Here is a 15367-nt window from a genome sequence, read left to right on the forward strand (position 1 = left end):
ATTTTCGAAAACCTTTTCAGAGCCCTCTGGGAGAAAAATGTAGGGGCATGAGAACAGGCATTAATAAAACGAGCAGCACTAAAAAACCCCAGCATTTTTAAATATAAAATCATCTAGACCATTACCAAGAGAAGGAAGGCACTTGAGGGTTGCTCTTTTTTTTTGAACAGCATAGTAAGAATTTTGTAAAAATCTAAAGGATTTTTTTTATAAGATAAGATAGAAAACATTACACAATTGTTAACAGTGCTAGAACTGGCTTAAGTATCCCAAATAGTTATTCCTTCCAAAAATAATGTTGAGTGAGAAAACACATGATGAATATTGAGACAGTTATCAGATTTCAGAGGTAGATGAAAATCTTAATCTATTATTTGGGAAAGGTAGCAGTAAAGCAGTCACTGTAAATGGTATAAAGTATTATTTAGAGTGTTCATAAGTGTAAGAGTGCAAAGAGGAAGAGGAATAACACCTGACAGTGACTATATTTGTCTAATATCCTTGGTCTGCATCATAATCAGTTCTCCTGGAAATCCAGGTGGGGGAAGAAAGGATTAGGAAAGCAAGGAAAAGATCAACCCATTTGTATTATGCAGGCAAACAATAACAGCAGAACACAGCATCCAGCTGCAATGAGGGCAACTGGGGTCATGGCACAACCCTCAGGACAGTGTGGCCAGATCAAGTGGAAGCAGCAGAAACCTGCAGAGGCAGAAGAGGAAGTACCAAAAGTCCCATAGAGTACTTCCCATGATAAGAATCCAGATGTATTGCATAATGTATTCATGATGGTGCTCCACTGTTGGAAAAGCATTTTTGTTCCTCTTCACCATATTCATTATATTCCGAGTTTTCATTAAAAGCAAAAGCAGTAACTAAAAGCAGCACTGATGCAAAGGCTTTGCCACAGTGCTGATCAGAGTAGGTTGTTAAGATGCCAACACATGTGAGGTGTTAGCTATTACAACAGGGCCACCACTTCAAATGCAGTGTTAGAAGCACAGTTCAGTAAATAAATGGGATCACAATTTTTCTGTTCTTGGGGTAGTCTTTAAATTTCTCAAGGTACCATCTGAAAAACAGACACAGAAATCTAATGAGTATTGAGTCTGAAGTGATTGTACAATGTGCTCAATTTTATCCATACGTTTTCTGGCTAAAAAACAGAAAAATGGCTTTGTAATGTTGTCTGGATAGAAAACCATCATATACCACATTAATCCTTAAAACATTTCATCACAAAACAAAGTTACTACTGCCTGCAGTGGGAAATCAAATAGACAGAGGTGGTAAGAGCAGTCAGGGAAGGAAAAGACCATTGTTTAAAAACATATGTATTCTGAGTATTTGCATTTTACAAGTAGAGGGGGGAAGGAACCAAAAACATTAGAGGGGATAACATGTCAAATTGCATAATGACTTCATGTGGAAGCAAGGGATACTTCACATATGGGAACAACAATCCTTTGCAGATAGAAACACGTTCAGTTAGTCAGGATTTGGATAATCAAACTGAATGAGGCAAACATTACACTAGCCTGACTGCTTATTCCTCTCAAAGATCATCACTATTTTTAAATACAGACAATTTTTAAAATAAATGCATAGTACTACTAAAACGTTATTATTTGTCTGGCCACCTTATACAACACAGACATTTACTCCCATTTTCAAATATTTATTCCCATGCTTCTTAAACATAAAAACAAAAAAATTCACTTTATCCAAGCTTCTTAGAGATGCAGGTATTCATATTATTAATGGCCAATTGCAAGGTCAAAGCTAGAATAAGCAGAGAACAAAACATGCAGCTCATGGTAATCTGCAGCTGTGGAATACAAGCATTACATTATTTATCCTTTCCAGTATTTTTTTAAGGTTTTCAAACTAAACATACTACACCAAAATATCTCATCATTTACATGGATTTTCTATTTTCTTGGGGTTTTTTTGTTTTCAGTACCCCTTCCATTTTTGTGGATTTTTCCTATAGTGTAAATTACTTCCTTTAACAATATTCACATAACACTCCATAAATCAAGAATCTCTGAAAAAGCACTGTTAAGGATTAAAACAGGTGGAAACGTACCATGGAGTTTGAACCTGAAGAACATAATATACAAGGAGAGGCTAAGGAACCTGGCTTTGCTTAGTCTGGTGAGGAAGAGACTAAGGGGCACCAGTTATTGTTGCCTACAGGTACTGAAAGAGTTATTTAAGACAATGGAGCAAAATTATGAATGAAATGCAAACCCTTGCAACTGGAATGCAATGGCTCAGTGCAAAAGTACAGACCAGACACTGACTGGCCAGATAGCAGATCTGCACAAAAGGATATGGATATCTTGGTGGACAAGTTGGACATGACTCCAGTAACGAAACACTGCAATGATGAAGGCTAAACAAGCATAGAGCCACAAGTCTCATCTATGAAAGCATTTATTCTCCACTTTTCAGCCATCAAGAGATTGTGTTTGCATTAATTCCTCCAGTTTTCATCTTCCTGTACACCAGAAATGTCCACAAACTGGAGAAGTATCCAAGAGATGGTCATTAAGAGAACCACATAGCTGGAACAGCTATATATATATAATTCATAAGAGGACACATTCACAGAATCACCTTGTTTGGAAGGCACCTTCAAGATCATCAGATCCAACCATTTACCTAACACTAAGACCTTAATGAAGCCATAACCCTAAGCACTATGTCTATGACTTAAATACTTCTAGGAATGGTGATGCCACCACTGCTCTGGGCAGCCTGTTCCAACGTGCAGCCTGTTTCAACCCTTTCAGTGAAGAAATTTTTCCTCAAATCCAATCTAAACCTCCCCTGGCACAACTTAAGCCTACTACTTGTCCTGTCACTTGTAGCTTCATTTCACAGACTGATCCCTCCCCTCTTTACAACCTTCTTTCAGGTAGTTGTAGAGAGCAGTAAGGTTTCCTCTCAGCCTCCTCTTTTCCAGAGTAGAGCAACCCCATCTCCTTCAGCTGCTCCTTGTAATACTTGTGCTCCAAACCCTTCATCAGCTTTGTTGCCTTTCTTTGGACATACTTAAGTAGCTCAATGTCCTCTCTGTAGTAAGGGGCCCAAAACTGCACAGTACTCAAGGTGTGGCCTCACCAGTGCAGAGTGCAGGGCTAAGATCACCTCCCTGCTCCTCCTGGTCACACTATACCTTATACAAGCCAAAATGTCATTGGCCCTCTTGGCTATCTGGGCACACTGCTGGCTCACATTCAGTTTGACTGATAATCAACACCCCCAGGTTCCTCTCTGCTGGGCAGCTCTCCAGACACTCCTCTCCAAGCCTGTAGTGCTGGTGGGGGCTGTTGTTCCAGCAAAGCACTATACCTGACATTTGCCCCCATTGTAACTCAAGTAATTCGCTTTGGCCCATCGATCAAGCCTGTCTAAATGCCTCTGTGGAGCCTCCCTACCCTCCAGCAGATCAACACGTCCACCCAGCTTAGTGTCATCTGCAAACTTACTAAGAGGAAATTGATAAATCCAGGTCATTGATGAAGACTTTCAATGGGAGTGGCCCAGTACTGAGCTCTGAAGGATGCCACTCGTGACCAGCCACCAGTAGATTTAACACCATTGACCACAACTCCCCGAGTCCAACTATCCAGCCAGTTTTTAACCCAGTAAAGCACATGCCCACCCAAGCCTTGAGCTGCCAGCTTCTCCAGGAGAGAGTTTCTGGCTGTTTCTCCAGGGAAACAGTGACAAATGCCATACTAAAGCCAAGACAGACAGTAGGTCACCTTGTCACAAAAGGAGATCAGTTTTGTCAAATAGGATCTGCCTTTCATAAACCCATGCTGATTGGGCCTTATCACCTGGTTTTCCTGCAAGTGGTGTATAATGTACTCAGGATGATCTGATCCATCAGCTTCCCCAGCACTGAAGTCAAACTGAAAGCCTGTAATTTCCCAGCTTACCCTTCCATCCCTTCTTATATACAGGTGTTTACACTGGCTGACTTCCAACCTGTTGGTACCTCCCTGGTCAGCCAGGACTGCTCATAAATGAGAGGAAGTGGCTTGGTAAGCACCCCCACCAGCTCTCTCAGCACCTTGGGTGTAGCCCATCTGGTCCCCTAGTCTGGTGTATATTTATCTGGTGCAGCAGATCACTGACCACCTCCTCCAGCATTGTGGGACAGTCATCCAGCTACCCATCTCCTAGCTTGAGGGTCTGAATGCCCTCAGTACCATCTCAGTACTATGGCATTAAGCACCTCCACCTTTCCCTCACCCCTCACTGCCATGTTTCCTCCTAAATCTAGCAGGGGATGAAGGCTCTCCCTGGTCTTTCTTTGAGGGAACCAGGCTTGTTCATCCTGGAAAAGAAGTTAAGAGACAGATCTGATTCCAGCATTCCACTACCTACAGCAGTATGAGAGAGAAGGCAGAGGCCATTCCTGCACAGCAAGTAGACAAATGGCAAGGGATAGGAGTTAACACATGGAAAATTCCAACATCAAGATTAAAAAAAAAAACCTTTTCCCACACAAGAATGAGAAAAATCCTGTTCCAGTGCTTTGTCACAGATGTGCTGAAACCTCCACCCTTGTAGACAAGCAGAACTCAACTGGATGAGGCCTTAGGCAACCAGGTAGAGCCCTGCAGTTAGCCCTGGTTGGAGCAGGTCACACCAGATGATTCGACAACCTGCAGAAACTCCTCCTGACCCAAGGCATTCTGCAACTCTGCTCAGTAATAGCAGGTGGTAAAACAAAAAAATAGTCATGGGCAACAGGCTTGGAAAGTTCAGGTTAGATAGTAGAAAAAAAACTTGTTCACTTGGAGGGTAATACAGATCTGGAACACCCTACAACTAAGAGGCAAGTAAACCTGCATTTCTGGAGATTTTCAAGACTCCACTAGACATAGGCTGCCCTAATGGACTGTTAGCAATGGCATTTTTTTCAGCCTTTTTCTTCCATAAACTCATGTTTATTTCCTCTTATGCCACTAAGTTTCAGTGTGAGAACCAAAGCAGGAAGCTGAAAATAACCAAAATAAGATTAGTATGTTAAAATTCTTTTAGAACGGTGTTCCTTAAAGAGAATCTATTGAAAAAACAAATATTCTCAAACTATGATCCTTCTGTTAGCAGAAAAGTCCCATTATGACTACAGTACATTAGAAGTCAGAGTGTTTCATTACAGAGCAAAGACTTCATGAAAGCAGTTCTGGTAGGTGATATTAAATATTGTCTGTACACTTGATTACAGACAGTATGATATAGACCTGACTACAAAGTGTGCCTGTCACAGAAGGCTTGAGTGATTTTGGAAATTTTACTATAACAGACACAAGTTTGAGCTGCAAGGGAAGTATAGTATATGATCAATGAACACAATTTTTTCCAAACTCATCTATAATCTTTACAGATCCAGGATTAACTACATTAATTTAAACATTAATTTGACCACCTCATTGTACATTGTGTGTGTTCATGCAGAGTACTATCCCACTGAAATTCTGCAGTGCTTGATTCTGCTCAGAGTATTCTCTATCATATTCTCCATGGTTGCAGCAGAGTCTTCCATAAGACTTGCTCTGCAACATCCCTATGGGATGAGACATAATTTGTGAAATGGAAATGAAGTGTGGCATAGAGACTAAAGAAATTATAAGACAAATACTTACTGGTGGTGTTGTTTAGCCCTTGAACTCAAGATGAAAAGCGTGCACACTGCAAATGCAAGGCTTTCAATGGTGCAGCAGGCAAGGGCAAACCCAAACCATTCCAGGATCTCTCCAAAAAAGTTGGCTCCACTGACATACTCAAACATTCCTCCTGAAAGTTGGACACAGAGTTATTTTAAAAGCCCCTTAAGTCATCAATGCTGTCTCTTACAGTAAGTCAAATAAGAGCTCTAGCATCAAAGTCTGTATACAATTTTTAAAGGCAGAGGAGGCAGTGCTTTTCAGTCCAAGTTGTACTATGGAGAATCGCTTCAGACCTCATTCTAAGGAAGACCTTCAATTTTTTGTCTTTAAATCACAAAAAAGCAGATTTATCAGATTTGAGTTCAGACCTCTGTAAATAATTATGTAACAATGATATCAAACTGTCTCAATCATAAAATAAACTTTTAAAAATATGTAAAAGAGAAAAAATGCTTTCTTTTAAGAGACCCAGAAAATACTCATAAGATTAATTAGCATGCAATGTTTAATTTAAGGATTTCAGTAATTAAGTCAATTATAGAGAATACTATTAGTATGAATTAAAGTTCCAAATTTATTCTCTGCATTGCACTTTTGTTCTCACCCCTCCATCAGGTCTGCTGCTTCAGCCCTGGCACTCAGTGAAAGAAGTAATTAGCAGTCTATTTTAAATTTGTTTTGCAGCCAATTACACATAAACAATCAGTACTCACCTGCTGGGAATTTTATAAAATAGGACCTTTAACCCTAATTCCAAAGTTTGTGTACAAACTGATAACATCTCAGTATATGTTTTAGCAGTGGGACTAAAACAAGTATTTGCCAAGTGTAATAAAGGACATATTTTGACCTTGCCTTAATTACTTCACTTTTGTGACAAGAGAAGCAGAATTATAATACTTAAATTGGATAAGCAATATCAAAAAACCCAAACACCAACAGCAAAAAAACAACAAAAAACCCCAGCTCCTCCTGATTGTGCAACAAATAACTTATTTCCTTCCCAATGTTTTTTGTACACTGAATATAGCCCAGTATGTTCATATTAATTTTTCACATGGGCACTTGGACTTACATGTTTTTTTACAAATTACTGTCTTGGTGAGAAAAGTTTTCTGCCACATATATATATATACACACACCAGCTTCGTTTAAAAATCTCACTCAAAACTAAAAGTGAGTAACAAGTAAATGAAACACTTAGAGAAAGAGCAGAATTCAGAGGCAACCATTATTTTTATGCTCTCACAGAGTGTAATATGCCTGGGAGAGTCTAATGTTTCCAAAAGTGTCAACAAAGCTTAACACCTCAATAGTCTTCCTAAGAAGTCCTTTCATATTCTCCAGTTTCTCATGAAGGACAGAATTTATAATGCCTGACTTCCTCTGGACTTCTGTACTTCCCTTAGAGCAATAGTTGTTCCCTCTGATTACCCAAGATCCCTCCTTCTTCATACATGGGACAACACAAGATAAGCCAGCCACACACACAGCTGCAGAGTACTTTTTCTTCCCCTTCTGCCCCCACACTGGGATGACATTTTAGATCTCTTTTCTCTACCTGCTTGCTGGTTCTCATAAAACCTATGGAATGTTATGTTGCATTTTTACCACTTTTTAAAAATACAGCCAAAGTTGGCCAAAAAATTAACACTCACATAAGCCACGTAATATCATGAAACAGATCCCTTGGAACACTTGGCTTATGAGAAACAAAAATTAAGATATTTCCCACACTACTTATTGAGGTAGGCAACTGCTATTTCCAGATTCCTCTAATATAATAAATTACTATGTTCCCCAACATACACCAAGCTTTAGAAAGTCATCTTCACACAGAATCATTTTAGGTCAGAAGGGACCTTCTGAGATCACCTCGTCCAACTTCCAAAGGCCAAGTAGGGTCCACTAGAGCAAGTTGCCCAGGACCATGTCTAGTCAAGTTTTGAGTAACTCTACACTTGGAAACTCCGGCACCTCTCTGGGCAACCTCTTCCAGTGTCTGACCACCTTTACAGAAAAAAACCATGTTCAGATGTAATTTCATGTCTTTTTATTTTGTTCTCAGTGCCTCTGGACCTGTCACTAGACACCACTAAGACCCAGACTCCCTCTTCTTCATTTCCCCCCCATCATGTATTTATTAACACTGATAAGATCCCCCTCAGCCTCCTGTTGGCTCAAAGTCCCATCTCTCTCCACCTCTCCACATACAAGAGGTGGGGCTTATTTTGCTATACAGACTTCTGTAACATTTTTACTCACCTCTTGGTATCTTGTAACCAGTTTCACCTGGTTTTCTCAAATTTCTGAGAATATGATCAGAATGAATATTGATTGCCATGCCAACCAACCATCCTATAAAACCTAAAGAGAGATATTCAGAACACAACCTTTAATAATGTGAGCCAAAGTGCTTTTTTAGAACACAGCCTACAGCCATATAACACATATTGGGCATTTTATCTCAAAGCAGTAGCAATGTAAGCAGTATAAGCAATTCTGGTGACATCCTGCACAATCCCAGTCCCACGTGCTGCTCTTCAGTCAGCAGAGCTCACAGTAATCAACAGATCTCTACATAAGAATAAGCTTTAGAGTACAACTCCTATGTTGCTAGACTTACAAAAATGTGTACAGATGTAGTGTGCATGTTTCCTTAACTTGCACATAAAAAACCCAAAACATTAAAATTTTAAACACTGAAACAGCCTCTCATTTCTGCCAGAAGAATGCATCTTGGTCATCATCTCTCTCCCGCCCTCCCTCCTTTTTTTTTTTTTTAATTTTACTGGCAATATACCAGAGTTTCCACAATAGACTTCTGTGCTGTAAAAAAAGTAAATTTTGAAGGAAGGTATGCACCATTTACTTGTGTTATTCAGCAAAACGCTTTAGCCATTTAAACCAGTTTTTCATAGAAACTGAGATTATTGTTGCATTCTTATTTGTCTTGTTGACATAATTGCATGGGATAAATCATAAGGAATTTAGGATTGAAATTCACTATTTTCACCCTTACAATCTGAGTCTTCTGCTACATGAAACCTGTATTACCTTCCTTTGAAGGCAGCATTCCTTATTCCTAGGACCAGACAAGATTTGGGTTTTGAGAGTAATCTGTTGGACAGTTTAAAATCCACCTCCAAAGTGACTGATTTTTATTTAAATTACCGAGAAAATGCCAGTAATGTGCTTCTAGAGCAAAGTCGCTTCACAAATCAGATGAAGTTTTGTCTTTTTAAATCCATAACTTGAGTCTTTCAGAAGGTTCTTGTTCAATACAGAGAAATGCAGTAGTATGGCCATCTCAGCAAAGACACAAAGTGGATATCCAGATGTGTAAACACGTCTGTTGCAAGGGTAGGAAGCTGCCAGACCATCTTGTACCAAGACTTCAGCTACATTTCAAAGTGAAGCTACCTATAAGTAGACCTTGCCTCTCAAACAAGTTGTTAGATAGGCTGCTTTTACCTAAAGGACCTATCACTCTGCTTCCAAATGGATTATGAGGAAATAATTGCATTGCAGAAAAAAATGAGGTCTCTGTGTTAAAGATCCCTCCATATTTACCTATACATATAAAGAATGTTGTTTGATTAGCCTGTTATATTCTGCTGACATTAAAAAACTAGTATCAGGTTCAGCCCCGTGAACAAACATGGTTCTTAACTTTTTGATCATACAGCACAGTAAGTTTCCATTAGCAAGGTGTGCATATGGTATATGAAAGTGTCTTTTGAAGTAAAATTCTACCATAAGCCTTTCAACTATAGAGACAATGTAATTGTATCATCATAACATCGATTAAATCAATGTCATGAGGAATTCACAGACCAATTAGCATAATGACAACATTCAAAAACACAGGGTAAAAAACTCAAATGCTGTTGAATTCTATTTAGGAAAACTGATAGTTTTAACTCTTTTCCTTCAAAGGAGATCTCTACCCAGTGAACATTGAATCCAGCAATAAAAATACTTTGTTTCTCTTAGCTTAGCTTAGTAGTTATGTACCAATTTGCTAATTGTCAGAGAAGATTGAGACTACTTTGGAAAATAAGGCATGTTATTCATACAACTAAGAAAGTAATTATTTCTACCTATATGATAATTTGAAAATACATTTCTTAAAATGCAGAAATTACTTCTACTTAAATGTAAACAGTATTTCTACTAATTTACTTTAGAATTTGCATGAGGAAAAATCTATACTAAAAGTTAGTATAAGTTCTAGAAAGAATACCAAATTTCTTCTTCAGGAGAGGAAATTTGAGACCCTTTGATTTCTCTGAAATGCCACCATAATTTTGGAGACTGTTACCTGTGTAGGTAAGCATAGGTGACATCATGAGACTATTAAACTCAAGATCAGGACAAACATGAGGATTAAGGTCTAGGTTCATACTACAAGAGCACTTGCATAAGAAGGACAGTAACTAGGTCTACATTACCAAACAATAGAAGAGCACACGTGCATTGTTGCACCAGTGCTCTTTTCACCCTCACCCATATAGAACCTCATGCAAAAAGACATACTCCTGTTCTGCAGGGTATTTCACAGTGGCAGAAAGTTAACTACTGTCTGGCTCACCTCCCTGCTCTGGTTTCAATACTCAGTGCAAGATGCTATAGAAAAGCAGCAGGAGGCCCTTTTCTACAGCCACACTGAAAGCACCTTGTAGGCACTTCAAGAAAACCAATGCCTCAGCTCAGACTGTGCAGTTAAGCTTGCCAAGCAGGCACAAGATCTTCTGGAGCATCCCGATGCCTATAGATATTGGAAGAGATACTACCATCCCTCAGTCACAAGACAGTATCTACACATGGACAGTGCCCATGCTCTCTTCATGTCTCTTCTGTGTGGAAAGCAGAGGTGGCACCGTGTGCTCGGTTGCCGTACTGCCAGATAAAAAGCCTCACACAAGACTGGGTGTTGATGTTCCAACACCTGCACCTTCTGAATTACAGGCACTGCCCTGCTTTGCAGAGCTGCTGTGAAGGGAAGTTTTGATGCACAGAAAGTTAGCCATTAAGTCTAGGGTAACTCCCCACAGCCAACTCTACACAGGCCAGCTTTATGAACAGATGCCACTGGTCCTCCCCACACACTGAGCTCTGCAAAAACCCTGAACATCAGGGGAGCTTCTGCTTTGTGTGACAGGGAGACCCAGGTACCCAGGGAGGGGTCTCATGGGAGGCAGAGGGGGGACGACCAGGGAAAACATTTCTGCCCCGCCTGAAATACATGTTACATGAGGGGGAGGGAGAGGAGGTTCACAGCCATGGCAGAAATGGGGGAGAAAGCAATGGGGGGAGCAGCTCTAGGGACAGCACATCTGTGTGGGAGAAACTGCCTGCCTGTAATATCTGTTTCCCAAGTAGAAGCCAAGCAGTGTGGCTTTTGCAAGGAGCTAAGGTGTAAGAAATAACAAATCATGTAAGTTGTAACATGCAGTACCTGATTAATCACACCACTTTGTTGTGCTTTGCATGGAGTAATGAAGAATTTATTGACAGTTCCTTACTCGGATTTTTTACAGCACTGAGATGTTTTACAGTACTGAGATACTGTTTTGATTAAGGTACTAAAGTAGAACACTAGAAAAAAGTCTGCATTGCATCAGTCTCCAACAGTTTTGATCAACAGACCTTTTCATCAGCTTTCTTGTTGTATCCAAGTTTGAGGAAACAGAAATTTCAGAGGTACCAAGAGAATTTCAAGTATGTTGAAGTGCCTAGCATCCACTAAAGTCATTCCTTTGCGTATCAATTTCTCCATTTTTAGACCACAAGCACTACCGCCTCCTAATCTTTGCAAGGTAATCTGTTGTGATTTAAATTAATCCAAAATTTAAATTTTTTAATTTAAATTTAAATCTTTTAGTCATGACAGCATCTAGCAGTGCCCTACTCTCATCTGCAATAAAAATATAATAAGGATAAAAAACTACTTATTCTGTCTGTAAAAATTTCCTTGTAAAATTATACTATGTTTTTGACAGCAGGCAAAAGTAGATGCTTAGGTAAGAAAAAATAGGATAAAGACAATTCTTGGCCACTAAACATCTTATGCATATGCATAAGATATATCATATGCATGGCTTCAAATATAAATGTAACCTCACTTCCTGATAGGAGTTTATGAATGATCAGCCCCTCCACCCCTTCCTTGTGGGCTAGCTTTGTTCTTTGCCAAAAGCCACTCCTGTTACAGGGGTGGATAGGTTGCTGCATGTGTGTATGAATATTTCAGTGTCATAACATCAATGACTTTTGGCATTAGAAGTGGTATCTCAGTATTTAGCAGCTGCTCATACCAGATTTTTACTTCATTAATTAACTTTGTTTTGACTGTATATAAGCCTTCAGTACCTACAGCATCAAGAAACAAGGGATATCAATTTAATCTACATGTCATAGGTAAAATCTGCCTTGTTTGTTCTCAACCTGTATGCTGATGGTTCCATTTAAGGCCTTGGGTTCCCATACTGAAAAAAATACATGACCCATATCTACTTTGGTGCTAAAGAATAGGTGATGACAGCCAGCTTATCTAGCACTGCTACTGTGAAAAGAAGTGTCAGGCCACAGTTCTGAAATACACAGTGTTAAAAGGCTTCCAGCTACAGCAAAAGAGACAATTCATTATGAGAACAGTTGTAAAACAGGAAGAGGATATTATAAAATTATAGTGAAAAGTAAAAAGCTGTGAAGACAATGTCCTCACAACATGTTTTAACTCACCTGTAGTGAAACATGGATTTTTTAACCAGCCTGAAGGGTATTCTGCATAGTTGCTTAAGCTTCGGCCTTGCAAGTATCCATTGTAAACACAGAACAGAAGTGCTAGCACGAAAGTGAAAAATGGTGTGGGTTTTCCTTGCCGGATCAGAAGAGGAAATATGAGTGACCTACAGTGAGCAAGGAAATAAAAAACCTGTTGTCCAGAGAAAAGATACTTCTGTTGTCTCAAACTGTAACTCATAGACTACATTATCCCACTCTTCAACTTCTCAGCAGAGCCTTTGATCCTGATTCAGAAGTTATATTTAACACCTAAACATTAGTTTTGTTGCCTATTGGAATTAGGAGATCACTCCCTTCTCCTCCTATGACACAAATTTTGGAATTTGTATCCAAACCAATTACTTTGCAAAGTGCAGTGAAGGCAAGTGATGTTGAGCACAGCATATTCTCATCCTCCTTTGTTCCTAAATCCTCAGAGATATCATCAATCTTTCAGAAACGAGCCAGGTCACACAATCCCTGCACCATATCCACCAGAACTTCCAGAGATATGAGTCAGTCCCCTACACATGAACCCAACTGAGATCAGCTTCCTCCTTGCCCTAAAAAAAAAAAAAAAAATTCACTTAAAAGCACAGATTGCTTTGCCTTGACAGTCTTGATCTACACCCTGTGATGCCTCCTGAAGAGGTGACAAATCCACAAGTGCCATCTATTTAGGAAAGGAATTTTGATTGCTATCCCCCTGGATTACAAGAGTAAACAAACGAGCTCCAAACAAGAAAAGCAGGTGAAGGTTTTTGTTCTCTGTGTAACTAGCCAACTCCTAATCACTTATCAATTTAATTACAATCTAAAAGGATTTAGGAGGAGGATTATTGAAGCCTGAGAATTTTTCAGGTTTTCCAGCCACCCAGAACTACTGCCTAAAAGGAGTCTTTCCAGAGGAAGCAAAAGCATAATAGCACTCAGAAAAGCGTAACAAATTAATTAACACGATTATTTAAAGCCCGCTACATTACAACAAATGAAATTAGACAATGGAGACCTTTTCCAGTCCGTGTTCACCTACAGAACAGCCCTTCAGACAGGCACCAGCAATAAGCAACTGGCAAAAAGAAACTGCAGCACAGCTCAGCTTTCCGTACAACTCCATGCCTTGCATTTCTAGCTTCTCCCAGCCATTGAGGATGAGTTAGATTCCATGCCAGAGCCAATGTCTTCACTCTTAAGAACAGCAAAAGGGACACTCAGGGGTTTGCAAGCCAGTCAAGCCACCAGGGCAACTGTCACATCCCCCTCACCTGTGAGGATGTGGAATACCTCTGGACAAAAGCAACAGCCTCTTACAATAAGCACTGGAAAGTAACTGCAGATCAGCTACATGGTCAGCTTAAAATTAGTCTGACAAATCTACTTCTGGTGAATTAGCACAGTGGCAAAATTACTTGTCCAGAGCTACCCATAAATATTGTCAGTTACTTGAAGAGAACACCAAAATCTCAGAGCTGCAACTAAGCTCCCTTCTCCTGAATATCTTTACAAACTACCCAGATGCCACTGACTACATGGGACAATCATCCTAAGCTTCTCCAGTGTTTTAATGAATCACTGAACACCCTGAGTTGGGACCATGAACATCGAGTCCAGCTGCTGAAAATAAAGCTGTTGAAAGACATAATTAATTAGAAAATAGCTTGAACTACCCAATTGAAAAAACAGACTCTGTTTCATAATATTAAAATTGTTATATCAGCATCCAGAACTGAACTTTTCTTGTTGTAACACGCTGTCTTTAAGACTACCAGGTCAAGTCATTGCTTAAGCGGGTGTCATCAACAAGGGTTGCAGAACAGAAGATGCGGCACACGGAGATCACCTCCCTCTGTATTTTTAGGCAATTTTCCAAAGGTGCCCTAGCGCTCGACCAGAGCGACACAAAGCAGCAAGCGCCGCATTGCTGCGATTACTAGCTCAGATCTTGACAAATACGGAATGTCTCAATGCAGAGAAGCAGAAAATATTTTAGTGATTATTATTTAAGACAATAATCGCTTGCTTAATAGAATAGGCATTACTTAGCAGCAGAACCTCAGTCCCCGCAGACAGGAGTTTCTGTTCCGGATTGACCCTGACCTGCCACAGAACCGCTCTCTCCCACCATCAGCATCCTCCCGCTTTTGGGGTAAACCCGAGCGGGAGCACCCGAAGGAATCCCCCCTCCCCCCCCGCCGTGCCAAGCACCCCAGCCCCACCGGTGCTCGCCGACACCGTCCCCCACCCCCGGGCCGCACCTGTGCGCGTAGTGCAGGACGAAGCAGCCCAGCAGTACCCGGTTGGGCCAGGCGGCTGCAGTGGCCCCGCCACAGGCAGCCAGCCCCAGCGGGACGAGAAGAGAGGGCAGCTCCTGCAGCATCCATGCGGGGCGGGCGGGCAGCAGCCAGCCAAAGCGGCGGGAGGAGTAGCGGCCGTAGGGCATTGGGATGAAGCGCAGCAGCAGGGCGGAGGCGGCACCCAGCCCCACCAGCCCGTAGGAGAGGAGCTCCAGCAGCCGCCGCTCCTCCGGGCCCGACACCCGCCGCCAGAACCCGCACACGACGCCACCACTGCCGCCGCCGCCGCCGCCACCACCGAGCCCCATCCTGCCTGCGCCTGTCTCAGACCCAGCCTCAGTCTCAGACCCAGCCATCCGCCCGCGCGCCCCACCGCCTCCATTCATCGCTCGGCCGGCGGCACGCCCACCGCCGCCACTGGCCAATCGGTGCAGGGGCCGCGTCCCTTTCCCCGCCCCTCCCTCCTCCGGCCCCTTGGCGGGGGAAGTCGCCCGCAGGCAACGGAAGTTCCGCCGGGGCGGCGACGGCTGAGGCTGAGGTGGAGGCGGAGGGGGGGGTGGCAGTGACGGTGGCGCGACGTGACGCCCGGGA

General features: G+C 41.4%; 1 protein-coding gene across 1 annotated transcript; it reads right to left on the reverse strand.

The window, feature by feature from the left end:
* Positions 1–155: 155 nt before the first annotated feature.
* SRD5A1 (steroid 5 alpha-reductase 1) lies at positions 156–15164 on the reverse strand. Its single transcript, XM_030445329.1, has 5 exons — positions 14738–15164; positions 12441–12607; positions 7959–8060; positions 5670–5820; positions 156–1072 (listed from the first exon to the last, which is right to left on the reverse strand). Exons 1-5 carry the CDS (start codon positions 15160–15162, stop codon positions 1006–1008), a joined length of 912 nt encoding a protein of 303 aa, XP_030301189.1. The 5' UTR covers positions 15163–15164; the 3' UTR covers positions 156–1005.
* Between the last annotated feature and the right edge of the window lie 203 nt (positions 15165–15367).

Source organism: Calypte anna, chromosome 2, assembly GCF_003957555.1.
Source record: "Calypte anna isolate BGI_N300 chromosome 2, bCalAnn1_v1.p, whole genome shotgun sequence".
Classification (NCBI taxonomy): Eukaryota; Metazoa; Chordata; class Aves; order Apodiformes; family Trochilidae; genus Calypte; species Calypte anna.